At 37.8% G+C, this 27,344-nt stretch overlaps 1 protein-coding gene across 2 annotated transcripts in view; it reads right to left on the bottom strand.

Moving 5' to 3' along the window:
• The window catches only part of helz (helicase with zinc finger), a 52,049-nt gene that overhangs the window by 8,277 nt on the left and 16,428 nt on the right, over positions 1 to 27,344 (bottom strand). For both annotated transcript variants that reach the window (XM_082535998.1, XM_082535997.1), the window contains 13 exons: positions 27,154 to 27,284; positions 22,646 to 22,825; positions 20,097 to 20,198; positions 18,732 to 18,910; positions 14,815 to 14,933; positions 13,768 to 13,913; positions 10,189 to 10,336; positions 8,305 to 8,488; positions 6,976 to 7,204; positions 5,300 to 5,579; positions 1,119 to 1,164; positions 471 to 658; positions 10 to 211 (listed from right to left, as the gene is read on the bottom strand). In XM_082535998.1, coding sequence (XP_082392124.1) covers positions 10 to 211; positions 471 to 658; positions 1,119 to 1,164; positions 5,300 to 5,579; positions 6,976 to 7,204; positions 8,305 to 8,488; positions 10,189 to 10,336; positions 13,768 to 13,913; positions 14,815 to 14,933; positions 18,732 to 18,910; positions 20,097 to 20,198; positions 22,646 to 22,825; positions 27,154 to 27,284 — 2,134 coding nt within the window. The remainder of the gene's footprint in view (positions 1 to 9; positions 212 to 470; positions 659 to 1,118; positions 1,165 to 5,299; positions 5,580 to 6,975; positions 7,205 to 8,304; positions 8,489 to 10,188; positions 10,337 to 13,767; positions 13,914 to 14,814; positions 14,934 to 18,731; positions 18,911 to 20,096; positions 20,199 to 22,645; positions 22,826 to 27,153; positions 27,285 to 27,344) is intronic.

Genomic DNA, 27,344 nt, shown 5'->3' with positions numbered 1-27,344 from the left:
AAGGCAAACCATTTCTGATGGGGTCAGAAGGCTCTTTGTCTGGGCTCGGCTGGGCTAGTCCTAGAGGAGAGGGGTGTGCTACCCCACTATAAGGAATGGGGGAGCCTCTATTTGGTGGCTGCAGCAGATTAAAGTTGTAAGCCATGGCTGCTGGATGACCCATGATGCGAGGGTCCACAGCAAAGCGATTCTGGTAACCTGGCCAGGGCAACTTAGGGAGAAGAAAAAAAAATACATTTCAATAAAATGTTTTCCTGTGGTACACAGAAATCAGGCAGGGGAGCTATTGTTATTTTTAATACTATCATTGTGACCATAATAACTGATCAACTTATTTGAAATAGTAAGGACATACATTTACAGATATCTGCAGTGCGTTTTTTTGACACTTTTCTAAAAGAAGCAAACAGTTTTATAGGTTCCTTTTTAAAATACAATATTACACACACACACCACACCAGTGAACTTACATGCAGGGGCATGGGCATGACCATGTTTCCACCATATACAGCTGGAACGTAGAGGATACTGGCACCTGTATGCGGATCTATCCTCTGCACAGGACTAGGTGACTTGCCCATACCAGCTGGTGTGCCACCCAAAGGTGGTGTGAATGCCCGAATAGGGTTCCCCATCAACACTGCTGGGTTTGGTTGGACTGCAAAGAAGTAAAATTGGTAAATTACTTTACTCTTATGACATTATTGTTGTCAGATTCAAAAGTAAATCTGTAGTAATAATAATAATATTAAGTAAATCTGTGGGAGCATTTCTTAAATAATATTCATTTTCTAGATTCTGGTTCTAAATTATAGCTATTTAGGCTTAAACAAAGACAGTGCTTAACAAGTTTATTATATCACCTGTCACTATAACAGAAAAAATGATTTAGAAAGCTGTCAAATATGGGTTTACAATTCACATTTATATTGTTATTTAGTAGGCAAATAACAAGCATTGTTATACTTAAACTTGTGCCAGCCTTTTTTCTTTTGCGGTCCTTTGTCCCTTCACTAACCACAACTGACACAGTTAGTTTTGTGTTATTGTCTTTCTGTTTCCTTGCTGTTCTGGTAAGATAATATTTAGAAAATCAAGAGCAGAAAGGCTATACTCACCATATCCTTCAGGTGGGAGATGCTCTGTGTGGTTTGCATGTTTACCCTGCAAGACAATCAGTAACAAAGGTTAAGAGTCTGAATGTGCCAAAAGAAAATTATTCTCACATCACATTGGTAGAAAACAAACAGAATGGAGAATGAGAATTATTATTGCTATTAATGTAATCAGTAATGCAACAGAAATAGTAGATGACTGTGGGTTAGCTTACTTAAAGGAGGAAGATGCTAACAGCAATTCAGTGTGATTTGCTATGATGGTCTTAGATAGACATGATATACAAGGGAAATGACTAGTCATCATAATACAAGGAAAACACTAAAGCGAAGCACAAGCAATTTTGACAGTTATAATAAAAATAAATGTATAATTCAGAACATTACAGAAGCTACGCTGAAATAACATTGTGAAAAGAGCAAAAGTGCCAACTGAAATATGGAGTTTAGCGCACACACAGTCTGCCAAAGCCTTTTTCATTCAGTCTTGCTGTGTTAACCACAGCAAAGCCAATGTTTATGGGTATTTATGGATCTCTAAAATATGTCCACACTTGTGTTGTAGCTAGGCTGCCAGCTTGCGCAGAGAAGCAGCTAAACCAAACCATAATAAACTACAGGAGAGATATCTAATATATTTATTCCACTCAAATGGTTTAACGCGGCAATGGAATGTAAAATGCAGACTTGGCAGAACTGAGTCATATTACAACAGCACAGCAAATGTGAAAATTCTGTATAGCGTAAGCAGGATCCCTTTCTTAAAACAGACTAGAGTCTGACATGTGATAGCAAAGCAGCTTCCCCTGTCACGGTTTCATTGTGCAACATCAACTGAGCAATGCCAGACACTGGATTGAAACTGGTGCCTATAGTCTAGCAGGGCAGTTATTTGATCCAATCACAGATTCACTGCTGCAAAATGTTCTCTGGAACTAGGTGTTAAACATGATATCTTGTACAATAATTTTCCCAGATTGCAGGAGTCTGCTGAGAATGAAAAGGGACCACTGATGAACATTTACTGGCTTCATCCAGAAGACTGAAATTAGATCATGTAACCTAATGTTCTCTTAGTTCTGACAAAAGGTAAACAAAAAGTTTGTTAGCTTAAAGCTTCATTAGTGACAATAGCACAATCCATCTGTCAGTACAGGGGCAGTGTGCTGTACTGTGAAATCCTAGGTATACCGGCGGGGCATGCAAGAAAGACTGAAAAGGAGGAATTTTCCAAGAAATGTCCGACATAAACATATTTTTAGTAAGGGAATTAACATGGGGCAAATTTGAGCACAACTATCAGTCTTGCACACTTGCAGAAAAACACCATCTGCATCAGAAAACAGCAATCTGAAGTTCAGTGAAGCATACAGTATGTCTCTGGCAAAATGGATGCCCAACAATGCTTCAGTTTTAAATGATTTTAACCACAATGTACTTTACAGTTTTCTGTGTTCATTGATGCATGCTGATAAACATCAACCAAGAGTGGATTTTTTTCCCCCACACAATAATCAAACTGTGGAAATGTGCTCTGTAGCTTTCAGACTTGAATCCTAACAACACTACAACAGTCAGGAGGTTAAGTTTTAGAAAAATACTGATCATCAGCAACGGATGTTAAAATGATGCACTGAAGCAGTCGAATACAAGCCAACATCAGAATCCACTGCAGGGCATACTGTCATTATGAAATAAATTAGAACGATATGTGTAGCGTCTACACTGTGTACAAAGACACCAGAAAAAAAGATTTGACCTTTTAATGAAACTCAAACTGTGCATAAATACATATAGAATATTTAGCACATTCTGCATAATGGTGTAATTGCAAATGTTTATCTGCATATTTAGCATAGTTGTAAGTATGACTGTGCAAATAGAAGTGTGCGAGTCTGTAAAGCTGGCTGCTACTGCGGAGCTCCAGCTCATTAGGCCCAGTGGGTGATGGCAGCAGGTTGTCAGCAGTGGTGATTTCGTTAACCTTTACCTCAGTGCAGACACAGAGGCGAGGCAGACATTTCATCCTGACCTAAACAATTAACAGATCTTCTGCCAAACAGGTTATGCTAATATTCTGCTTGGAATAAAAGGACTGGTCATAAAATTATTTCCTGTGGTGAAAATTAAACTGAGTCATCTGTTCAGATATTTGATTTGCATCCACATATGGAAAGCTTTTATAAGTTTTATTCTATAAAAGTAGGTAGCACTCAATTTATTTCTGATAATTTGCTTTCTATTTTGATAAACCAGTGTGTTCTTACCTAACATGAATATTGGATTAGCATTAAAAAAAAAAAATTCTACACCATTTAAGATTCTTCTTACGCAAATGGGTCCTAAAAACCTGTCAACACCCTAGGCCCTCTGAGACAAACAATAACACATATATAGTATAAACAATTAGCTTTCAAATATCACTATACAGTGTATTATTAATATGACAACAAATAACATAATATAAAAAATATAAATAAATAAATAAATGTGACAAAATAATAATTATTTCTGCATGCATATTAGGTTAAAAAATAGTCAGTGGAAGAAAAATCCAACTGAGCCAATTTTTTTTTTTGTAATTTTGTATTTAATTTTGTATGAGTGTTTAACTGTCTTTGTCAAAGGGTAGCTGCTTGTGGGGTCTCGCTTTAGGGCTTCGTAGGTATTGTTGTCACTGAGGAGAGTAGTGATCTTTGTATGGTAATCTGTAGTGTTTAGGACCACGGTGCATCTTCCCTTATCAGCTGGTAAAACAGTGATGTTGTGGTCTTTGCTCAGGGAAGCGACGGCCTTCTTTTCCTGTATTGTGAGGTTGGATGGAGGGACTTTGGCACTGGAGAGCGTGGCTGAGACTTTCATCCTGATTTGCTCTGCTTCTGTCTGTGATAATTTATTAATCCGTATGGCAGATTCTGTGGCTGTGATGAGGTGCACTATGGGCAACTGTTGTGGAGAAATGGCAAAATTGAGTCCTTTGGCTAATACTCTCTTTTCAGGTTCAGTGAGAATCCTGTCTGAAAAGTTCTTAACCCATTTCTCCTGACTGGCATCAGGTGTGTTTTCTTCTCTGGGTTGTGTAGGTTCAGAATGAGGAGTGTGTATTTTTGAAAGCAAGGTGTGAAATTTCCTGCGTTGTCTTTCTTTTCCTTTAGAGTGTTGGGCCCGCTGAGCCTTGTCCACAAACTTGTAAACCTCTTCTAAGATTGGAGAGGGTAGAAGGATTTCCAGTTCCTGCAGGGTCTGGCTGATCTTGATCTGGAGGGCATCTATGGTGAAATGGACTTGTCTTATCCTTTCACTTAAAAGGTGATTTTGTGCTCTCTGTAGAATCAAGTCTGCTCTGTAACAACTCTGCTTTGTCTACATCTTAGGTTGAAACGGAGATGGTTCCTATAATCCGCTAGTTTCCTTGATTCCCTTTCATACTCCCGCACCAGTTGAAGGGTGTTCCTCCCAAAATGTATGGCAATATGTCTGTGAAGGTTCTCAGTCAATGACTACGATGACCTGGATGACTGAGAACCTTCACAGACATATTTAACTGTCTTTATTGCATTTTTTTTTTTTATATCATCTTGAAGCCTACTTATGTTAAAGGTAGAGAGCCATAAATATGACAATGGGAATACACAGCAATATGCAGACAGTGATGGATGTCAATTTTCCACAAGCAAGGAAAAAAAACAAACAAAAAGACCCAAACAAACAAATTATGCTTCTCAGCTCAAATTCAGTCCTCTTAGACTTTGCTCTGTTTACCATGTCAAATGGTCACTGTGTTTCCAATGGTTGAGTTCAAAATCACTTCCAAGCAGGGAAGCGGGTTGTGTTACTATGACAATCAGCAGCTGCAGCACAAAAGTTTTATATCTCACCTCTCATCCAATGAGAGGATGACAGCAGAAACATCTTCAGGAAACTTCACAGACTACCACAGGTTTAGTTAATGTGAATTCTGACTATTTCTTTATTGATAAAGTAACTAAATTATGAACTTATTTAATTGACATGACACATTGGTGAAATTTGATAGGTGTCTGCATTTTCCTAAAGTGTTACCATTTCAGCTCTGTTTATAACAACCATCAGCATTATCATTATTATTCAAACTACTTATGAAAAAAATAGAAATGCAGTATTTTTTCTTTCCATTTTGCCCTCCACACTGAAAAACACCTTACCTTAGGAGGTGACTGTTGCTGCTGCTGGGGGCCCTGCTTGTTGGAGGCTGGCTGTGCATGCTGAGAATGTGGATGATGGTGGGGATGGAGGGCCTGTGAAGACGAATGGTGTCCTTGCATGGGCCTAAGGGCACGAGGGATGAACTCTGGAGCCAATGGGTTGAGGACATAGGTCTTTTTGAGCTCCAGGGCCTCCAGCTGAGCCTTAATCTGCTCGAAGGTGATGCCATGTAGGCTCGAGTTTTCATGGCAAATGGAAATAAAGTGCTCCCAGAATTTTCTGGAAGTGGGCAAAAACAAAAACAAAAAATGTTGAAGATTTTCTTCTAGTCTCTGGTATTGTTTCTTATTTGAATTGAGTGTTTAATGGATTATCATTTGAATTTTTTTGCCTGCCAGTGTTACAAATGACTTGGGGGATAAACATAAAATATCACAACTATTTATAGCAAAGAGGCATGTGCACAGTGCAGAAAAACTAGAGGGAAGAAGGAAAACGAGGAAAAGGAAAAATCTTTCTAAAGCATTGTGTACTTTATTTAGAACACAATGCTTTCCATTGGTATGATTAAAACAAACAACAGCTGTCTATAAAAGATGGCTAACAAACTAATAGAAAAACCCTAAACCCTTGAACTGTGAGGAACCTGGTGGCGCTGTTATACTGTCGTTGGCATTTTGCTGGCACAGCTTGAGGCAACTTCTCACTTAATGTTAAGAGTCATTGTAAACCCCCTAAAAACCTACTAAAAGCATTTTGAGCCGTTTTCTCCTTTAATTTGTCATCTGACTTTAGTTCTCTTCTGTCCTGAAATGTGCAGTCAAAAGAATGTGGCGATATAAGACATTTACATTTCAAAAACAAACTTTTGTGCTGTAGGAGTAGCTGTATCATTAGCAGTCAAGTAGGTGTCAACATTAGGATAAAATGGGAACTGCTATGAGGGAAATGTTGGGCAGGCTATCGATTGTGTCCTAATCTGATTAAATGATGAGTAAGTAACCCTTTAAAAGAAAAAATAGAAAAGGAAAATGGTACTTATTCTGCCAACTGTGCAGACTGTATTTTTTCAGCTCTCATTAGGAAGAAAGAAGTGCAGAGTTTTTGTTGCCGTTTGTGAACTGAGTGGCAATCAGAAAATATTTTTAAAACTACAACACCTTGCAGGTAGAGGCAATCATTTAACCTGTTCAGTTAATAAAAATATATAAATATTGAATAACAGCTTGGCTGGCTACTACACTGACTTAGACATTTTGTTTGCATAATAGCATAAACAAAACATAAGCAAAGACAAACTACAGCTGCTATGGAGACAGCTGCGGAGGTGGGTTAAAAAGATTCAAATAGTACAGAGAGGATCTGGCAGCTAGTAGTGACCCAATTATGGTTTGTCAGAGTACGCCATTGCTCTCTCTGTGGTGAAAAATAAGCAGATATTCAAACGTGAACAAACTCGACACTTAACAACTTTTATGCACTTAATTTATCTGATTATCAAACTATCTACCAAATGATCAACTCCTAAACCATTAATATAGTAGTTTTAATTAAACCTGAAACTTTGCATTTCAATCAAACCTTGGCAGTCTGATTTAAAATGCACTGTGCTGGTGTATAGAGACAAAATTATTAGTAACCAACAATATGAAAATATTAATTAGGCTATATTTACCTGCAACGCCCAACAGAACATAGCGCGATGGGATCTCCCACAACTGCAACCAAGGACTGGGCTCTGGTGATGGCTGTATTCAACAGCTTGTAGTTGGACAGGAAACCATAGTCAAGGTCCTCTGTTGAGTCCTCAACCAGCTGCTCTTTGCGCTTGATGGCCGTTTGCTTGTGCTTGCAGGTATGCCGTGTACGCACCGTACTAAGGAACAGCACCCGGAACTGTTTGCCTGCAAATATTTTTTTAAATAAAACATTTTTAAGCCCTCTTAAAAAAAAAAAAAAAATGCTAAACTCAGAAATCTTAAGAACAGAGATCTTTGGAAAATTCTAAAAAGATTTATTTAAAAAGATATGTTAGCAAGACATAACAGTATGACAACAGAAAATATTACAAACAAAAAAAGTAACCCATTTGAAATCAAAATAATTATTAGAAGAAGATTTTAGGAACTTGCTATTCTCTATTTCAATTTAACTTTTCTCTTTCACTATCAAAAAACAAAACAAAAAACCCCAACAAAACACAGAAAAGGAGAAAAAAGGCAAAACTTTATAGCTTACAAGACCTTGCCGAAGACAACCAACTATCAACAATCAACTAAAGTTGTGGCCGAATAAATTTCTCCAGTAGCTTATGTGACATTTATTATATTACTGGAACCTGAATGAATGGTAATTACCGTGTTTATAAATGTTTATTAATAAGTATACCTGTATTGCCTGTTGAAAGAAACTATTGAAAAACATTACGTAAATCTGTTAAATTCAACTACTAACCACTAACTCGAGTTTTTTTCCGTGTCCATGTGTTTCATGTATGATTAATGAGGGAGCTAATGACCTGTGGAAAGCAGCTGAATGTGATACAAATGAAAGCTGCGTGAGACCGACACAGAAAAGAGACTTGGGGAAAAAAAGACTTATTGTACAAATCATATTATGAAATCTTCTTGATTTCATAATGTGAGACACAATATGAATACATTCGAGCTACACCCAAGATTGAAGGCATTTGTTTAGTTTGTCTCCTTCATTTTAAGCAACATTTCAAAGAGAAAAATAGGAGACAACCTTCACAGAATCAAGCATTTCTGCTTAGGGATTTATGCTCTGAACTTGTTTATATTGTTTGTCTTTTCGAATGCCTTACCATAGATATCTTTAATTACGATGATGTTTTAACACTTGCTAACATAGAATACTACCAAAGCCATCCTAAAACATCAGCTCATTAATTTAAGATATTTTCTTTTTACTCATAGAGATGTATCACCTTAACACATGACACACAAAGCACAGGATGTGCTAGTAAATATTTGTTCCTCACCTTGGACATTGAGCACTCTTTCCACGCTGACCTCAGGCATTCTCTTCTTCCGTAGCTCAGCACGAATGCGGAACACCTGGTCAGCATATGGTGACACCACCCCAATGCTGCCTTCATCCAGCTTCCCCCAGGCCACTGGCCACTTTTTGCGCAACTCCTCCACCCGTTCCACGATCTCAAATACCTTTGGAGAGACAATCAAGACATTTGGATTTAGGGTCTTCTTTAAACAACTTTTTAAATAAAAATGTATCCCACTTACAAAATAAACATACATAAGTGTTATAACATAGCTGTAACTGTAAAAACTAAACACAGGCTTGCAAAACAATTAATATTCATTTAAAAATACAATTTTAACATGAAGCATCAGTCCTGACAAATAAATAAATAATAAAAAGTAAAATGTTAAATAACTGGACTGAGCTATATTCTCCAACACCTTCACGACTGATCTTTTCTACAACCACTCTAAGGTGATGCTACCTGACAATACTGATCTGGACTCATGCCTAATGAAATGCTTAAAAATCTCCTTTTTTAAGTTAGCCCAACTACCATGGCTGAGGTGTGCCTTCTTGGTAAAACTGTGATTCAGTTATATACAATCCAAACTTAAATTTTAAGGAAATGAGACTCCAAAGCAACAGAAAAGAAACCAAACATTCACGATAAAACCATAACTGTGACAGTTTGCTGTGTCTGCAGCATTTTGAAGACCCCATGAAATGTGTATTTAAAAATGTTGTTTAAAAAAAATAAACTATTGGATAGATATTGCCACATCTTTAAGTTTAAAAATTCCTACAACTGGCAAACTTTGATGGAAATAATTTTCAAGTTACAATTTTAGAATTAAGAATTCTGTTATTAAAGTTGAAGTGGTTGCTTTTTCAATTTTCACTGAGCTTAGCCCTAAGGGTAGAGGCTTTGAACAGACTCTTGCACAACAGACATAAGATGTATGAGCGTGTTTTACTCAATGTATACTATTTCACCATGGGTACTATATCAAACAAACAGGAGGTAATTAATGTGGCATTGAGAACAAGAACGATCATTGCTTTAATTGCTTGGAGCATGACAATAAAGGCTTAGGGTCCACTGAAAACTAAATAAGAACCCATCCAAAATTCGGACTCAGTAATTTATGCTTCATGTGTTTTAATGTAGGTCTAAGTTGGTATCACATTTGAGTTTATGGGTTTCATCTCAGGAATAAAAGGCAATGTGCGTGACAAATTGCAATGATTTGCCAAGGCAAAGACTGGTAACAACTTTAATTTCTATGTAATTCAAATACAGAATGTTGAGTGTATAGGTCCACATCTAACAATCATGCATAATTATGTCTCTGTAAAAATCAGACACTAGGCTGAAGTGCATTTTTTACTGCCAAAGATTACTCGACTTTTAGTTATTTTTGTATTGTATTATATTACTCTAACCAGCTAATGTGTGAAGTTGGCAACTATACTGGTAAGAAACCATTTCTTGATCTTTTATTTTAACTAATTTTTTTTTATCTCTGAATCTTAGAGTTTTTACAAAGCATCCTTTTTTGTAAACATGCTTTTGCACAAAGCTCAGTTATGGCACTCTGAGTTTAAATAGGTGGAGTTCAGGGGCCATAGTGAGTAGCAGTTTATATGTTTTAGAAGTGCATAGAGGCCAATACACAGCGAGTATAATTATACACATAAAACACAGGAAACTGGTTTAAATATGCTTTGGGTTGCATTTAGTACCAGTCCAGAGGGGGTCATTATGCCACTTATTTAACACCTTGAATTATTTAAACTGAACCACATTATTTCCATAAGATGTTAATAAGACCAAAAATATTTCTTGAAGGCTTTAGATGTACAAGTGCCCCGGCCATACCTCAGCATTGTTGTAGTAGGCAGTGCTATTCTTCTCCTGGACATCTTCTCCTCTTGCTGTGAAGAAGGTCAGAGGGTAGAAGTCCTTATGGGAGGGCTGCTTCCCACTTGCCATTAGCTTCCCATCATAGAACAATTCTGAAGTGTAGCTTTACGAAGGGAAGAAGAAAAGGAAAAATAAAAGAGTGACATGAATTTGGAGGACAATTGCTTGATCTTGGTAATTGTTTTTAATTTTTCAAATATATGTTCACAAAAACTGATATTAACGTGAACCACATGTCCCGCATATATGATTCATGCATTCCTTGAAATTAAGCTTTACTATAAGGATGGGTATTTGTTCACTTTTGTCATGATCGTCAAAACGTGTTTGGATCAAAATGGAGCAGTATTGAAACTCTACTGTGCCCAATGACAATACAAACTTGCCTTATGTACAGAGTATGCATGTTCATGGGTACAATGTGTATACTACCAGTACTAGTGACAACTTAAAGTATAAGTACCCTGAGGTACCCCTGAGCAAGGTACCGTCCCTACACACTGCTCCCCGGGCGCCTGCTTAGTGGGCTGCCCACTGCTTCACTGAGTGAATGGGTCAAATGCAGAGAAAAACAAGTAATTTCCCCATGGGGATCAATAAAGTATCCATTATTATTATTATTATTATTATTATTATTATTATTATTATTATTATTATTATTATAAAAATTAAACAAACATTTTGATGAGAGGTGATCCTTTAAGCTTCAAAGATGTACAATGAAGACAACTTTGTACTTGCTCTCTAATTGTCTGCCACTAGTATTGATTTCTAAAGTGATCCAGGGAGCATGAAGTTGGCATGAGGCTGTTTGTGATTTTATAGCAGCAACAGAGTTAAGCCCAATAGAAAGATGCCACTGTAGTGGAAACCCAAGCTCTCTATGATCAAAGAAGGATCACTGGCAGGCAAACCATGGTTAAACCAAGATTAAATTTATGTAAATGTGATCATCTACACATGTAGCTGTTTATGAGGTCCAATTTGAACAGTGAAGGAAAGCCATAATGGATGAAGACTGCTAGACCAAAGATCTGTAACTGAAAAAGGGTGGTAAAATGGACCAGGCCCAGAACATGGGAACGTGTAACTATGCTGCCCAAAATTGAGTCTCAAAAAGTGCAGGTGCAGTCTCTGTCAGTAGTTATGACTGTGTTGTAGAGCAGAAACTGACCAGTAGATCAGCTAACATAAATCTTAAGTTAAACTATTTTGGGATAATAAACAAGTACAACAAGAAGAAGTAAAGAGCTAAGTGGTCTGAAACCCAGATACACATATGTGGGCACAAGTTGGTCCTAGAATTCTTTCTACTGAATCGCTTTCAAATAAATGACGCTACCCCACTGTGCACCTGTGGAGTGATGTGACTGTGTATAGACACAGCCAAAGGGCATGGCTTAGACAGTTATTCCTTTTTTCCTTCAAACTATAATATCATGGATATCATGCTGTATTATGCTTAATAAGATGAATGAGGCACTATTCTGGCAACATACAACACTAAGCAGCAGACTTACCAATGGTAGCAAATGGTAGCAGAGCAGGTTTATTTTTCTGTAATGATGTCAGGCAGCAAGCCAATAATAAATAAATAACTGTGTACCTGTGTTGAGATGGGGGTAGAGCTGGGCGATATGAGATTTTTTCATATCACGATATGTTTTTTTCATTTCAGGCGATAACGATATCTATCACGATATAAGCCAAATAACTATATTTGTAAGATTTAAATGTGCCGTTGCTCACAAGTAAAATGTGAAATAATCAGCAGCTTGTTTTTATTTAAATATTTATTTCCCATAATAAGTTCAACAGGGTAGATGTACTTAAGGAACATGAGACTTTTTCAGATAAATAAAAGGCAAATATTGCAAACTACACAAAAGACAGCCGCTAAAGCGTTTAAGTTTCAAAATAGAACAAATGAAACAGACTAAATTGTCAATTCCACTTAGAAACAAAATATTAATTCTAAAAATAAATCTTAGTTTGTTTTACAGAAGAACAGACAAAACTGACTAACTTTTGTCAATATCAAATAAACTGAGAACTAAAAGGAAATTCTCAATCTCTCCTTGTTGTATAGCTTAGCTTTTCAAACAGTTTTAACAGTTACTTTAGTCTGACAAAAGCCGAATGACGAATTAGCGCTTCCAGTCAGAGACTGAGGCTACGTCCACACGTACACGGGTATTTTTGAAAACGGAGATTTTCCGTTTTCGTTTTAAAAAATAATCCCGTCCACACATAAAGGCAGAAATGAAGGAAAACGCTGCTATGAACATGCCAAAGCAGCAGGTGGCGCTAGATTCCTAACCGTGCAGAAATGTTGGCCAATCAGAAGTCTAGAAGCCTCGGTGGGAAAAAGTAAACAAAGCTGCGGCATAGAAGCAGAACCGAGTCGTATGTGTGGAGGGACAGTAACTGTGTGTATATGTAAGCATTTAAACACTGCAGAGAGTAGAATTAACAGTAACAGTATTGTAGAAATTCATTTCACCGAAACAATAACGTGGCGCAGTGTGACGCATGCACCAGTTTATTGTATTTCCAGACTTGCTTTCGGCACAATTTACAGTGCACGCTACTCTGTTTTTTTGTCAGACTTGAAATAGCCGAAATACCTTCACACTACGGAACTTCTATGGCTCTTCCGTTCGACAATCTCTCCAGCATTGGAACCATCATCTGTTTTCTCTTCGGTCACGCTCGGTTGATTTTTCTAGTCGGCACACTCATTTCCTCCATTACCCGCTGGCTGCTTCCCAAACAAACACACGTGCGGCTTGGCACTTGTGCTGTACGTAACAAGTCACGCGACGTGACGCTGCGGCTGTGATTGGTTCGGCTCTGCGCTACTTAATTTGGATTGGCTGACATTATTATTATTATTATTTTTTTTTTTTTAAGAGGACAAGAGCGGCGAGGTCTATCGCGATAGCTTAATTTCTCTATCGAGTAAAAGTTATATCGCGATACATATCGTTATCGTTCTATCGCCCAGCTCTAGATGGGGGGTAGCAGTTCATTTTTAAGGTGTTACAGTAACACAACAGCAAGAAAAGACTGCAAGAATTTTGGTTATGGAGTTCCAGAAATGAGTTATTTTTCCATTTTGATGGCAGCCAAGAGTAATTAAAGTTGCAAAGGACAAATCCTTTTTACTGCAAGATGGAGCCACAGCAGGAGGACACAGCAATGGAGACAGATCACCAGCATGGCTGTGGAGAGCTTAACACCGAGCCAGCTAGCAGGTGAGTTGGTTCCCTGTGCAGCAACACAGTTAACTGTCTAGTTATCCACCTGCTGTCTAACATGGTCCCTTTGGATTGAGGAACAAACTTTTCGACTGGCCAAAGCCTTAATGTCTCAGTAATTAGCAAAAATCACCAGGTCAGTTTAACTGAGAAATTGCAGCACAAGTCAGCTTGTGTCTGACATATATTCACTCAGTAAAGCTTAAGACCCCATCCCTCTCAGCCTCTTCAGACAGTACTCAAGACAAGGTAGCAAGGGAAAGCAGGCACTTACTTGATGATAGCTTCATGGGAGCGGTAGTTCTCACAAAGGAGAATACGACAGGGGAATTCAGGGGGGTAGTGCTCATACAGTCGATCCAGCAGGGACACGTGCAGGTTGCGCTCCCGTGCAAACTCGCTGTACACAAATGGACTGAGCTGGAAATTGAAGGAGAGGACAAAAAGGAAAAAAAAAAAGATGTAGTAGTAGTGAAGGAAAGCTATGGTAGTTATAAAATTACACCCAAGATATTTCACACTTCCCCTTCATTATTTTTCCTCTTTAATGAAGTCCATCAAAGCTTTTCCGTGTTGACCAAATATCTAAATAAATCTTTTGTTATTGGCAAGTGACATTTTACTGCTGACAGTCAGTGAAATTGTATACAGTGTTTGATTGTAATGTAAATTAATGATGATGATAACTTTCTGTAGTGATCTATACAGGACAGGAAAGTCGACAGAAGAAAGCTGAGTGTGACTGGGAAAGAAACATATGGATGCATTGGTGGACACTGCGTCTTAATACTGTTTTTCTTTCCTCCAAGAAATAGAGAGATCAAGTAATTTAAGCACAACTCATGCTGCATCTTCATCCACTTCACTACCGGTAATCCTGTGCACCGTCTTAAAACCAGCAGACGAGGAAATTAGGTTTTAATTCCTTGTGTTGGCTTAGAAAGCTTGACTGACATGAGTTTATATTTTGTTTTTTGTGGTTGAAGTGGTCTCTAAAACCACAGAGCCACAGTAGCTGCTGCCTGTTCCTTTGTTTTCTGAAGTAGGTCAGATAAGAACCTAATAATAAGCAAAGTGCAAAATGGTATTACTATTCCTTGATGTCCCAGCTACCATCTGTAGTTTGTTCCATCTCCTTAAGTGTTTTGACTTTGGGCTAAAGAAAAACCTCTTCAAGCATTTGAGACCCCAAGACACTATAATGTAGTTGTTGTTATTATATAGCAATTCACAAAGCAGTATAGATACAGTTAGTCTTTAAAAAGGGCCACTTTTGAGGCTTCTACAAGCTCAAAGTTGAATTCTTACTGTCTTTGTTTACCTGCATGTGGTCTCCGGCCAGCACGATGCGGGTTGTCTTGCTAGCTAGAGCAAAAGGCATGATGGTTTCACACTCCATGGCCTGGGCCGCTTCATCCAATAGGATATGAGTGAACAAACCTATCAAAACAGACAAGACACAAATATCTATTCACCTGTACATATATTACAATTTCACTGCTTCAAAATTGCTCTTTATTCCCACTTATTACGATATACTTTTCTAATAAGAGCATAAAGGTGAAGAACTTGCAGCATTGACCTTTCTCGTTGAGTGGAAAAGTGGACACACATCAAGTCAACACTGTCAACAGTTCTAGGCTAATGTTGATCTTAAATAAAATGTTTATCTTTGGTTTTCTGTTGTTTGTAATGTTGACTCCATTACTTATTAATTTAAAAAAATCTTACATCAATAAAATCTTACAAATTTGTCACACAGAAACAACAAACATTCATGCTCTACGACCAAACAGTTTTTTTGTTTGTTTGTTTTTTAAATCTCTCTCACACACTCTTCATTGGTGTCCTTTATATTTTTTTTCTCCCATTGTTTTAACCAGTCTTACAACTTAAAGGCAGGGTTCCGTGCACATACAAATGACTGAACTTTTAGTCTAACCCTGCCTTAAAAAGCTCTAACAGAGGTCGGCAGAATGAGGGGAGAGGGATAAAACAGCATGGCAAATGAGTGCTAGAACAAGGAGCAAGGAAGAGAGGCTGAAAAACAACCAGCAAACATCCTCTAAAGCTACACTATTTCCACAGAAAAGGACATGCAGATATGAAATTTGACAGTGGGAAATAAAAAAAACTGACAAAAAAGTAAACAAACAACAACAAAGAAAAAGGGCCTGGCAAGAAAAGAGGTGGAGCAGTTTAATTTGAAGCAACATTCAATCCTTAGTATCAGCCTTTGAAAATGCAAAAAGCCTGCAAAATATTTTTTGCAGGCTTTTTTCCCCCCCAACTACAAAGCCTGAAACCAGTGTTATCGCCTTTAACGCTGTATGCACTTCACTGAAGCATAGGCTGGCACTGTTCCCTGCAGTGATCCTGATAAAATGGTAAACATTTTGATACAACAGTCCATGCACTGCACACAGAATGTGAATAAGTAGGTTTATACAAAGTATAACTGAGAAATGTCCCATCAGAATTATAAAGTCTATATCTTGTAATGTTTCCCTTATTTTCAGTTAATAAAGGGAAAAATGCTTGTTGCAGAGGTTACAAATATTCTAAATAACTACATGTAACTGTGCGTTAAACAATACACATAAATAGTCTCTGGCTTGGCTTTTCAATAATTAATTTAAAATATGAATTTGGATGCATGATAGCAAAGTTTCAGTGTTTCACTATGCAGAGAGCAAAATGTTAGTGAAAACAACTTTAGAAAGTGTTGCTAAATTTTCATTTTTCCTCGAAATTTTCCTCTTATTTGCTATAAACTGACCGTGCGAGTCCTACAACATCATCTGTACATGCACTTAGAGTTTATTAAGCAGTGGAGGGAAATTTAATTATCATGGAGAGCTGATTACCATAACATGTGAAATTAAAAGCATGTATAAGACAAAAAACATTGGCTGTTTGTCCCGTTATAAAACCAAAAAAGGGACGAAAAGGCCTTAAGATGAATAATTTCCTTATTATACACTCAATATTTTGCTATGCAAAGAGCAAACATGTTAGAATAACAAATATAAAGTTATGTGCATGTCAATTGACTTATAATACTCAAAAATGAGAACATTTTCTCAGGCAGATGAGTAGAGATTAGTTGCGGTGTGAGAGGGAAGAAAAGATAGTCTTTATGAGCATCAGATGGTCAGAAGCACAAATGAATTTATATGGTGCTTACCACTGCACTTTGGAAATGCCTCAGAGAAATTATTCACAAATTCATTTGTTGCAGCCATCAGTCTCTGGGCTAATAATTGAAGTTTTTGAATTTGCACAAAACCGTAGTAAGGGAAAGAAGGAGAGTAGGGTAATAAGGAGAGGTGAAAGAGATCAGAGGCACAGAACTGCAGAAATTATTTGGTAGAGAGATTACTCTTCAATAATAAATGACAATTTCTTCTACTCACACGCCCAGTCTCGCACATTCTCCCTTTTAGTCTTTTTTTTTTTTTTTTGGCTCTTTTCACACTGTAAAAGTGATTTGAAAAGTGTGCAAGTGTGAAAGGGTCTTGGAGTGCGTAACTAAACCTACAACACAAGCTTTGTAACGAAGCTCTGAAAGCTGTGTGGAACTCCCCCATCAGAAGGACAGTTTCTGATCATCTACTTGAATGTGTTGTGGCATAGTGTGAGCTCAAGGAAGGGGAAACAGCATTTCCTGACATCCATGAACTTCAGTCAGTCATTGACTGCAAAGGCTTTTGCCACCAATTACTAAAATACCCCCTATATTTAAAATTATGCTAGATTGTCCATCGTTTCTTTGCATCTGAAACTTGAGGAATGTGTATAAATAATAGTTGTAATTGCTGAATGGTTAATGCAATACTTTTGTTGAATGTCTGCCCTTCAAGCACATCAGTGGTTTGATTTACAATCCACTTGGGTGGTGGATTTTAAATCACAGAAGGAAAGTTGCAAGAAAAAGAAATACAAATCCAACTTCAGTTAGTTATGGGCCTAACTGTATATAGAACTTTGCACAGTAGAGAAAAGTAATGCATCCAGGCAAAAACATGCTGTGAGGGCTGCACAAATTAGTAGAAGCAAAGAATGTCTGTTTTTGCTGGGAATGGGATTTTTGCATATCATAATAACAAAAATTTGTTAAGATATATAAAGGCATGCTAAACAATACATGCACAATGTCTACATGCCAAATCCCATACCTAGACCATGAAAAAAAAAGCAAAGTCATCAAGCCAAACATAAAAGCCTAAACATCATCTTTCGGGGGACCTGTGTTTTGGGTGCGAGATTTGTTATCGCTACTTAGAAGACTTGCTGGCTCCCAAGTGTCTCGTTTCCTGGAGATTTTCATCACCATCAACCAACAGGAGAACAGGACAGATGAAACGTGGGGAGGAGGGCTAATGATGTAAAGTACATTAGAAACAGGCAGATGGTGTTTCCAAGCAACCGACAAAGCCCCCTCCGCTGACACATTAGTGTCGGTTATTAGCCTGCACTGACAAATTGGTTTGTTTTCCATGTCTTTTACATAACTTAAATGAGTTCCAACCCTCTATAAATGGTGGGCCCCTACCAGCAATGGTTGTCAGAGTCAGTGGGGATGACCAAAGAACAGGAAATGAGAGTGACTGTGTTCTGTTTGCATACATTTACAAGCCTTTAAAAAAAGTGTGCACACGCATGCTCACGTGCTGCAAGACATTTTAGAACATACTAGAAAACTCATTTATTAAATTGCTGAAATTATGGTTTAACCATTCTGGGAATTCGAGCAATTTTTTGTTGTTGTCGTTTTTTACCGTTTCTCAATGATGGGTTTGTATCTTGAACCCATCCGCTGGAACGTTAAGACAATATAATTACACTGCAAGCAAGACGCAAGTAGGCAAACTTCTTCATGGTACTCGTGCACGGGAGAGAACCGGACAAACGCCGTTCCTTCGCTTGGCCCCAGTTGCTCTCGTCCGTTCTCCCGATACAAATCTAACACTCAGCCTCAATTATTTAATCAGCAATGCAAAAAACAAGAACAATCCTGAGTTAAATTAAGCCCCATCTCACACACAAACCACACTTCAGCATTCATTCAGCATGTATGTCTGATATATAATGTGTCAGCTACTCTGGCTGGCAAGTTTAATCCAAGTGCAAATACTGGTATGCCAAATAAAAGCTGCTGAGAACAATGGCTGCCTCAACCAATAGGTCAGCGTGACTTAATGGTTTTTTTTGTTTGTTTGTTTTCATACGACTTACCAGGCTCCAAGTCAAGCTGGCAGAGGTACTGGGAGGTGCTGAGGGTGACCACCACCACGCGGTGCCTGAGGATGTCCTCCCTTGTGGGCATCTGGAAAGTGATGTGTGTGCTGGAGATGAGACAGTACTGCTGGACCACTGGGTGGACCGTCTTCACCCAGCGGTTCCTGAAGTATACCCTGGAGTGAGCAAAGAAAGCAGAAAGATCAAGAGTTACAATCACAAAAAGCAAATACTCAAGTCTCAGTGTGAATGAAACTGTTAATTTTCATTTAATTTTATATGTTTTGTCTCACTTAAAAGCAGATAGACTGGAAATGCTTGTAAAAATGCATGACTGCACATGATATCTGATGTGCACCTCAGACTGAGCGCAATCTTATCCACACAGAAGGCTGCCAAGAGCAGACCCTTTGGACATACTTTCTGCAGTGGTGCACTTTCAACTCTGCCCCTAAATATTCAAATAACTTCTGTATTGACTGAGTTCACTCAAAGCAGACAAGTGGACCCAAGAGGAGGAGGCTCCAATGCTTATGGAGGAATTACACTGGAAGCTCTAGAAATCAGACCGACTGCTCATGTGAAACAAGTCATTTGATTGCCCATATGGTCTCCAGGCTTGTGTGTGAAAACACAAACACACAGCCTAACCCCAGCCTGGTCAAGGAACACACTGATTCCATGTCTTTGGTGACTTCTGGCACTGCTGAAATGTGATTAGAAGTCAATGATGCAGTATAAGGAAGCTGTCAGTATCTTTGAGTGTATATCTGCTGTCTTAAGGAGTAGTTCGAAAAGCCGGAATGTTCATGAGGTCAAATCCCTCAAGTCAACAAACGTCTGCTTGTTACCACTGCAGGGCAGAAAAAAACAAAACAACCCACGTACATGGATGTATAACTCTGACTATGTGCCCAATAACATTCATCTAGTTAATGTCTAGTTGAGTTTTTATTGATGCTATCCAGCTAGAATGGTCTTTGCTGACATATAGGGCAAAAGGTAGAAATACCAGTCATTTTAGAAACACTTATCACTTCTGTAAAAAAACACCCAACCCAAAGTATGTAAACTACAGAGATGTGTAATACATTACTAAAACTGTTTTTATTTATTTACCAAGAAGATGAACACCTGTACCTGACAGGTTTTTCTCAGCATCTACAAACACTAGCTTATGTGGTATTATTTTACAACATAAAATTGCAAAGAGACTTAAACACTTTAAAATCCAATATATAATGCTCCCCCCGGGGCACTACAGCACGTTTTATCTACTGTACATACTACATGCTACAAAACAAAACGAGAAGCTTGTTTTGCCCCTCAGCCATCTCTTGTTCCGTAGGCGTGTTTCTTTACCTGAGAGGTCTGGCATGCTGATTGCCTGCTTCAAAATAAGGATGAAGGTAGTCCTTAATGTAAAGGTCAGCCGCACTGTTGGAGTGGGTGCAGATCAGGACCCTGTAGAGACAAAAGACAAACAACTGTAGGCATGAATCATCATACGCAGTTGCTGAAACACTGTATCGATATCTTCCAAAACCAGCAGCAAGAATAAATTATTACCAGGGTACAGTGGCACATAAACTACCTTAAGAAATGGTTTCACTTCATAAGTTTTTTAATAAAAAGTTTATAATGAAGTTGCATGGTTTTTTTTTTTTTAAATAACAAAACAGTGGTTGTGAATCCTATCAGTTCATTTTGATTAATAGCACTTGGCTTTCCCAAAAACATAGTATAACATTATTTTTGTATATCTATACCTTATCTATAATATTTCATGATTAAACTGCATTCACTAATGCTATACAAATACAGAAATATAAGGAATAAAGAAAAGGGATTTATTTCATCTCTATACCATTCTATTTTCAGTAGAAACCTTAAAAAGTAAACTGATATTAGTATCCGGGACAGCAAACCCAGAGCTGTTCACCCTGACAGCAGTAACAACTCCTGTTCATAATTACACTTTTAAACATTCATGCAGCATCACAGCTAAAGATGTACAGAGAAAGCTTCCAATATTAAATACGGTAATTCACATCTTGAGCACACCTGACCAGGGTCGATATACGGTCTTGTTAACGTTTTTAAAAATATGGTGAGCCAGAAGCACTAATCCATGGGCTCACCTCCCCTTGTCATAGCTTTTAAAATATCTATAATTCATCTTAACCACAGAATATTAAATGTATTCAGAGTGAATTGAGGAATGAATATTATATTGCTACACATTTTCCAAGGCTGTTTTCTCTCTTGCATTACACATACACATCCTGGTCTTTCTTATTAAAAACCAAAATGGTAACTTTTGTTAGGGGACACTGTCCGAGATATTACATTCATTTTTTATAAAGACCAGGGAACCATTTATGTGCTTGTGCTACATCGGTTTGCTTCTAACACGGGAAATTGCAAAGTTTCCTGTGGGTATCTACACAGGGAGGGAGCTTACTAATGATGAAAAATGCCAATGGAAGAAAATCATACACTGTTTTGTTGTTATACAACACTGTGTGGGCCACTGAAGTGACATAGCTTGATTGATCACAATATAGTTGGCACGCACTTCCATTCTGGCCCTGAAAATGTGTTGCAATCAGACTAACCATGTGCATCAACCACACATTGACACAAATTTGTCCAAATGACCAGCAGAGTTTGTCTTCAAGTGATATGGCCTAGACAATACAAACCATAGACAACTACACAGCACAACACAGGCTCCAACACACGCACAGACACACACCACAGTTTGACACTTTATAGCACTGTGATTTCTCAACTTTAAAAAGGTCAAACCCAAGGCAGTGACTGCCACTGAAACGAAAACGGCGGCCACTGCACAGCCCAGCCCCAGGATACATCTGTCATTTCTTTTGACTGAGCTCCCCTACTGCATTTATAAGTGATATTAACTTGATTCACATCCACATTTCCCTTTCAAATTTCCCTACAAATACCCCATTGACACTTTATGATACATAGCAGGGAGTATCAGTAATCTGCAAAAACGATTGCTTGTGAGATCAAGGTTGCTGACTATATTTATATGATGGTGATTGAAACCATTTATTTGTAATATTTCACTAATGTTTATCAAGTTTGTCTTTTAACCAGTGATGAAGCAGAGGAAACTTACTCAATGACAAAAAAACAAAACAAAGATTAAACGTAAGATGTAGGGAAAAAAAGTTCTCATATTTCATTGTTAAAACATCATTTAGTTTGCAATTTTGTAAATTACACCAGTGCCTGCTTTTATAAATTGCTCTGCTGTACCAAATACAAAAAAAGATATTTTATTCATTTGTATATTCATTTAGCTGTGCCTTTAATTATGCACCATTCGTCTTAGGTTAATTTTACTGACAGATGTGATAGTATTTCTATAATTTCACAGTGAAAGTGGAGTAAAAATACAGTCCTGCTGTGTTATTCAAATTATAGCCTCCTTATCTTAGCTTTAAGTATTACAAAACTTGACTTTATATGTAAAATGCAGTACTTGGGCTTTTTACAGTTTACTACTCAATCATCAGGCGGTTACTGCTGGTATGGCAACCAATGTAATACCTTATGTTATTAGTTATGAATCATTTAGTTAATGTAAGTCAAATGTTATTGAAAACTAGCGACTATCTACTTGGCACTTCACAACTACAGTTTGAAACAAAAAAAAGTGCTCCATCTATCATTGTAAACATTACATTTAGAACTTCATAAACATTCATTCACAAATACAAAAGAAGCTGAGAGTATATCAGGGATCTGGGGTGGGCGGAATCCTATCTGTTAAAAATAATTCAATGTATCTTAAAAAATTAACATGCAAACAAACAGAGAAGAAGATCAAACGATCACAAACCACAAACAGAAAAGAAAAGAAAATGATCGCAAACCTGCTGTGGTCTTGGCGGAGGATGTGCTTTACAGCCTGTGCCAGGGTGAAGGTCTTGCCGGTACCATAGGGCCCAATGATAAGAATGGGGGGCAAAGGGATAGAGATGGGTGTGGTGATGGCCAGGATGGCCTCTTTCTGTTTGGCATTCAGACGAGGATCCAACTGCTCATCCCACTGCCTGAGGGCGGAAAGAGGATGGAGGCATTTTTTGATGACCAAATCAACTGTTATTATAAAACATTTCAAACTCAAGCATTCAAGTAAAATACTGCACTATAAACAAAGATTACTTTTGAATATAAAAAGGCAGTATGCCCATGTAATTATTTTGTCTATGTCCCACTAAAAATAATATAAAAAGATCGAATGGAAGATGAGGGGCAGATGAGAAAGGGGGTAAGAAATGTGGGTTTAAATGTTTTCAGTCTCACTGCTACAGCTGTGTCAAAACAAAAAATGAAACACCAGGCCTGCCTTTACAAACATTTGGGAAAGTATGGGTCATTCCAAAGAGCACAATGAATTTTGAGTGTGGTATTGTAATTGGATACCAGAACCTTCATGATATTTTCATGGACAAGCAGCTGCATTCAAGTCTTACATCACCAAGAACAATACAAAGCACCAAAAAGTGTAAAGCACTCCATCGCAACTTCAGCTAGCAGTCTGGGACTGTTATCTCCACATCACCTTCACCAAACTATAAAGTTTGGCAGAGAGGGGATAATTCTATGTGGTTATGTTTTGTTGGGGGTGGGGGGGGGGGGGGGGGGGGGGGGTGGCTGGCCTGGGCCCATCAGTTCCATTGAAGGGAATTGATAATGATTCATTTTATTGAAGGGTCTTTTACGTTTCATCATGACTGTGCCCTAGTGCACAAATTAAGGTCCATAAGGCACGGCTAGACCAGTCTGGTGTGAAGGAGCTTGACTGACTTGTGCAAAAAGTGCAGAACTCAACCCTACCAAACACTGTTAGGGTAAACTAGGAACAAAATTGTGAGCCTGGGCTTCTTGTCAAGCATTAGTGTCTGACTTCACAAAGGGGTTTCTGGATGAATGGTCAATAATTCACACAGACAAATTCCAAAATTTTGAGAGCCAACTCAGAAGCAGTTATTGCTGCAAATGGAGATAAATTCCATGCTAATATCTATGGATTAAGAATGGGATATCATAAAACCTCATCTAGTTGTTATGTGCAGGTGACCCAATGTTTGCCCATATCCTACTGAGAATGGAGGGAGAAAAAAAAAAGTAGTATCTTTCAGTTTAACTGTTTTTGTCCACTACAGACGACATAATGAATAGGCTGGGTCTCAGGAGGACAGTTACAAGTTTAAAAAGGAAAAACTAAACACCCTGCACATTTCTCTTTTTGATCAATTTGTGTTGTGTTATGAAGTTGACTCATTAGACAAACTAAGACATGCCAATGTGTCTGATGGCCAGGTCAAATTAAGTCATATATCATGCAAGTTTCACAACTGCATGAAACTAGCTCTCCAGAGGAAACATGGTACGGAACGTGTCTGAATGCATTTCTATGAATGTGCAACAAACATAACTTTTAGGATGACCAGTAAATATTCACAACTAAGCAGTTGTAATTTGTGTGCTAAACAAGACAGAAAGGTAGGAGAAAATGATTCACATCTGATTTGATACTTGTGAATTACTGTAAATGCAGCATGCGTGCATGTCTCCATGCATCACTATCATCATTATGGTGACTGCATCGTCAAAAGCTGTGAATCCCCCAGAGTCAATTGATTGAACTCCAGCTGAGAGATGCTGTAATTGGGGGAATGAGAGAAATCTCAGCATTTGCACAAGTGTGTGTGCGTAACAAAAAGGGATGCATAACATTAAGGAATATTCTACAAGTTACAAACAGCTTCAACTCTTGAATCCCAACAAGACTTTCTATACAAGCATTTTGTTTTGTTTCCTTCATACCTTACCTTGATATAAATAATTAGGACATGCCAATCGCTGACAGTCAAAGCAGACCATTTATTATAAACCAAAACATCTGACTTATTAAAGGTAAGCAATTTGTAATGGAAAGAAATTTTAAGACCAAGTCAAGGCTCTTTCACTGAAATTCTTTGATTTGGTTCTTAAGCTCAACTGTGCAGAGAGCTTCATGGAATGGCTGATGAGCAGCGACCCTAAAATAATCAAGCACAAAGCAAAGTTTTGATGTGGTTTTATAAAACACAGCGCCATTGGACTCTAGAGAAGTGAAGACATTTTCTGGAGTGAAGAATCACACTCAACGTCTGGTAATCTAGTAAACGGGTCTGGGTTTGGCGGTTGCCAGAAGAACAGTACTTGTCTGATCGCACTTTGCCAAGTGTAAAATATGGTGTAGGGCGGTTTATGGTGTGGAGTTGTTATCAGGAATCGGGCTTAACCCCAATAGTTCCAGTAAAAGAAAGTCCTTATGCTTCAAGAATACAAAGACATTTTGGATAATTTCATGCTTCCAACTTTGTGGGATTAGTTCTAGGATGGCCCTTTCCTAGGGCTGTGCGATATGACCAAAATCTCATATCCCGATATAAGACATCTATCGTCCCGATAACGATATAAATCACAAAAATTTAACATTTTCTGTAAATTCTGTGAATCTCGGGCAGCTCGACTTGCGTGAAGTGTTTCCAGCTGGGCGTCATGTACCTGGAGTCGAATGTTTTAACCGATGCATGACACTATACATTTTTAGACATAAGTTGTAGCGTTTTCTTTGAGTATTTATTACACGGCGTGCTGCGGGGAAAAGCCTGTCCTAACGTTTTAGTCTAAGGTTTAATTTTAGCTCCTGACGGCTCTTTTTGCTTCACATCCGTAAACTTATTGCCTATCATCATTTATTGGACTGATGAATGTCGGTTGGAAAAATTTTAGATATCACCCAACCTTTACTACACACCAAAGTCTGCATTTAGTCCTATAAACTCTTACCAAAACTAACTAAAGTTAGCAAGAGGTTAGGGTAAGATGCACAAACAAAAAACAAACAAACAAACAAAAAAACAACAACAAAAAAATCAGGTTTAAATGCACCACTAATACACTATTATGGGTTTATTGACACTTTGAGTTAAAAGATAAGAATCAGAACCACTTTACTTGAATGAATTTCTGAACAGATTATGCATAAAATGTCTAAGTTTCTATGAATTAAAAAAAAAAAAAACCCCAAAAAACCAATTTGTCTAAACTGATAATACACAGTTGTATGTATCAAAATCTAAAATGAATACACCAAGTAATCCCTGTAAGTAACTGACTGAGTGAAGCCTTAAACTATCCGACTTGCAGAACCTTCTCTAGCACCTCCATTAGATGTTTTTAATAACTACTCAGAAATAAACTGTTATAGTTTCATCTTGATTGAACAGTTTGATCATGCTATAGCATCCTGTGAAGTTTCTTTGAAAGTTGTTTTTCTTGAAGGCATGGCTCACACCAATAAATCTTTTTGAATATAGTAGACTTCACCAAAATTCATACGATGCCTTCCTTAAATAAGGAAAGAGCTGCCACATCAACGTCTAATATGAGCTCGTTAACTTAAATGCCTGGCTGCAAGTAGTGCTTAATGAACTCATTAGTACAGAGACTTCTAAATTCTAAATTACTGTTAGTTATTAGTTAAGCCAGATTGTGACTGTCTATAACGGGACTCACATAAACGTCAGGCCATACGTTTGAGTAATCAATGCAAAAATCCCGGTAATTCCACAGTTTAGGCAAATGTTTAAAACACAAATACCTACCATAAAGAAAGTGTGCTTTTAAACTAAAGCCAAATTCACCTCTTGCTCCTTCTTTAATCAAAAACCCACGTTTATCCAAATTCCAATTAAAACAAAAATCCACACGAATCCTATTATGGAGCTCAGATAAAGCAGCAGCTATGACAACCACAGGGATTATATTTGACTTTTGCTCTTGTCAATAAAGATTACTGTCTCACTTCCCTCACCTGTCACCAGAGAAATTTAAAGCTTAGGCAGCTGTGAGCATTTCCAAATTGCTAAAAGTAGGAGAAGTCTTCATTTAACTTTTGATTTGGTGTGGTGACCCCTCTGTGAGAGTATCTGTCAAACTATAAGGATGTGGACGTATTAAAAGAGTTATAATAAATGTGTTTAGGATTAGTTGCATCTGAAAGCAAAAGCTGCATGCAAATATCTTCCCTCACTTTTAAACGTAAACGTTTAAACATCTACTTTTAAAAGTAGATGCAGCCTTTACTATATCAAATATCTGCCAGTCATATCCTCAGTATAAAAGCAACATAAAGCAGCATGCCATGTGTACAAAGTAAAATTTCCTTTGATCCCAATTATTTATTATTTATATGTAACTTTTGTGTCTCTGAGTTCCCACTGATTTAATTTTAGTGCCTTAACAATCAATGCATTATCATAAAAATGAATGCATCAAGTGTGTTCTTATGTGTGTGACATTGTGTACATGGTGGAGTACACACCTGTTGGGACTCCAGGGGATAGTAGGGACAAGGCTAACATCAGGGAAAAGGATAGTATTATCTTTGATGCGATCCAGGGCATAATGCATCTCACAGAGTGGCAGTCTGTTCAGCTGGAACTGGAGCTCCACCTGGCAGACACAACACAGAGAGCTTGTTTATCAACACAATTGTCTATATCCATCCATGCC

Source organism: Aulonocara stuartgranti (genome assembly GCF_965226115.1).
Source record: "Aulonocara stuartgranti genome assembly, chromosome: 6".
Taxonomy (NCBI): domain Eukaryota; kingdom Metazoa; phylum Chordata; class Actinopteri; order Cichliformes; family Cichlidae; genus Aulonocara; species Aulonocara stuartgranti.
Note: the sequence above shows the minus strand (reverse complement) of the source record. Positions and strands in the feature narration are given on the sequence as shown.